The 2463-nt window shown below is 38.9% G+C and overlaps 1 protein-coding gene across 1 annotated transcript in view; it reads left to right on the plus strand.

The window, feature by feature from the left end:
• LOC117117926 (neurexin-4-like) overlaps positions 1–2463 on the plus strand; it is an 18376-nt gene that overhangs the window by 12984 nt on the left and 2929 nt on the right. The window contains exon 4 of the mRNA XM_033262408.1: positions 2265–2419. Within this exon, the coding sequence (XP_033118299.1) occupies positions 2265–2419 (155 nt within the window). The remainder of the gene's footprint in view (positions 1–2264; positions 2420–2463) is intronic.

A 2463-nucleotide genomic window follows, 5' to 3' on the forward strand; every position in this document is an offset into this window, starting at 1 on the left:
ATGCCAGTCTACAACAAGCGTCGCCTAAATGTAATAATTAGCACGCTGAAATAGGCTAGTAAATAAGTTTAACTGGGTTCGTAAATAATATTGGCCTCAAAATATTGTGGCTGAGACATGAGCCGATTAAACGTAGAAATAGGAAACCTAGAAATATAGTCAAAACGCTGAATAGTACTCCAGCGTCGCGACATGCTGACGTTGGTACGAGTAGGTTAGTCTACAAACGTCGCCTAAAGTAATTGATTTTACCCGGCAGAACGAAAGAGGGAAACTCCGCTTTTCAGTCGTCTTAGGCACTCGTTTTTTGACAAAAAATGACCTTTCAGAGGTCAAATTGCTGCCAATAATATGAATTGGCTGCTTCGCAGCAATTACTTAGAAATTTTAAAGTACAGCTAGACACACCATGCTGATGGTAGACCGATACTTTTTTATTTTTAGTCATAAGTGAGAAACGCTCATGAATATACATGCACCTTGATACTATATACTAAAGCCTTGTTTCCATAGAAATGCTACACAATCGCTACAGCGTTTTCACTCAATCTGCAATCTTTGCTATGCGTACGGTAGCGGCTGTCTCGGACGCAATCGGGAAGTCTCGGAAACAATCAGGAATGCTAACTGATTCAGCGTCGCCAAAGGATTTGGCGATAGCGTTTAGCGATTTTTATGGAAACCAAGTTTAAACCCCGCCCCTTTAATATTGTCCCCGACGAGGGTCCTTTGACTCCTCGACCCCCACTAGTGCCGCCTCTGTTAAAGCCTTATTTTCTTAAAATCGCTACACAATCTACAGCGTTTTCAATTGCAAACCTTGCACTGCGTAGTTGTCCCCGACGCAATCCGGAACGCTCCCTGATTCAACTGACCAATCAGCGTCGCCAAAGGAGTCGGCGATAGCGTGTAGAAATTTTTATGGAGTGGAGTTGAATAGCTCAGTGGTTAAGATGCTTGTTTTCTGATCCAAATGTCCTGGGTTCAATTCCTGTCACTGCAGGACTTTTTCTCAGGACAAAACAACTTCACTGATAAAAGCATCGCATTATTTCATTTATTTAAAGAGGGACCCTGAATATCAGCCGACCTTGTAAGATACGCTGGGAGGATCACCCTATATAAATATGGAAAACCATGCTTAAGCCCCGCCCCTTTATTGTTGCTAAGTTCCAACAAAATGACAGCGTAAACACGCGTAACTCCCGCGCGGTTTTGAGACTTACCCCTGTATTCTTAAAACAAACTTAGTCGTAGTTCGAGCTAAAACTTAAAAATTACGTCATTTCGTATTTAAATGACGCGAACCTCAACTAAAATGATACCTCCGCAGACCGATTTTTTTAGTCAGCCTAGGGTTGGGCTAAATCGTCGACTTGAAATATTTACCCCACTAAAAACGTGTTGTTGTAACTCACGATAAAGTGAAACGAATAAAAATGATTGTATACGCATGTTTGATATATCTTCGGTGTGTTAAACAATAGAGACATCAAGTTTAGCTTCCAAAAAGAGAAATTAACATGTTTTGCTCTAGCCAAATGCGATAGTTCCTGATTTGCACGAAATCCCCTCGAGTTGCGATCATCTATCTTCACCATAACAACAACAAAGATGGCGCCGCCCTCGCTCAGACCATAGAAAGCAAATTTTCCGTGACTGTTATTCTTATTTATCGTAATATGTTAACAACTAATATAGTTATTATTATAGAAAATTAATTAAGCGAATGATGGTCTATTATGAATTATGAGGAAATACGTTTTTGAACCACAAACGGCAGCTTAATATTCACCCGCGTTACCGGATCTCTAAAATTTCGTCTGCTATTAAAGTTAGCTCTTTTCATTGGTTAGTTTGATAGTCGCGGCTTGCCAGTCGACTACGGTTGAACTAAAACTAGGAGTTGATTTAGTCGTAGTTAAAACTTCGACTACGTTGTTTGTGAATACTAATCGAAGTTAAAGTTGCAACTAGCATTAATGAAGTTCTAGTTCGAAGTTCGACTAAAGTTAGTTTTTAGAATACGGACGTAAGGCAATTCAAGACGGAAATTGTTGGCGTGTCGACGAATGGCTGTTTTGAGATGCTTAATTGTTTAAGATATGAGCTGAACATAGAATTCCTTCATTCTTGTTTTTTCTTGGGTTATACCTATATTAAAATAAAAATTAAGAAACTAAACGCTGTCAAATTTTAAAGTGTTCCTTCTTATCCATCTTGTCATTTGATTAAAGAGACTTTAAATAATCTTTTAAATCAAGGTTATTCAACAATTCATCACGATAAAGAGGAAGATGGAAACGTGAACAACGCCGAGGACCACGCCTCATTCCAAGTTAATATCACCTACGACCTCACGTCAGAACAGATAGTAGCTGTCAAAAACGTATCATCTTCATGTAGACAATTTATTAAGGTTAGCATTTTGTTATATGAGGTATTATACTGTATATAGGCCTA

This window comes from Anneissia japonica, unplaced genomic scaffold (assembly GCF_011630105.1).
Source record: "Anneissia japonica isolate Jap-2015-1 unplaced genomic scaffold, ASM1163010v1 scaffold3106_len312699_cov133, whole genome shotgun sequence".
NCBI lineage: Eukaryota > Metazoa > Echinodermata > Crinoidea > Comatulida > Comatulidae > Anneissia > Anneissia japonica.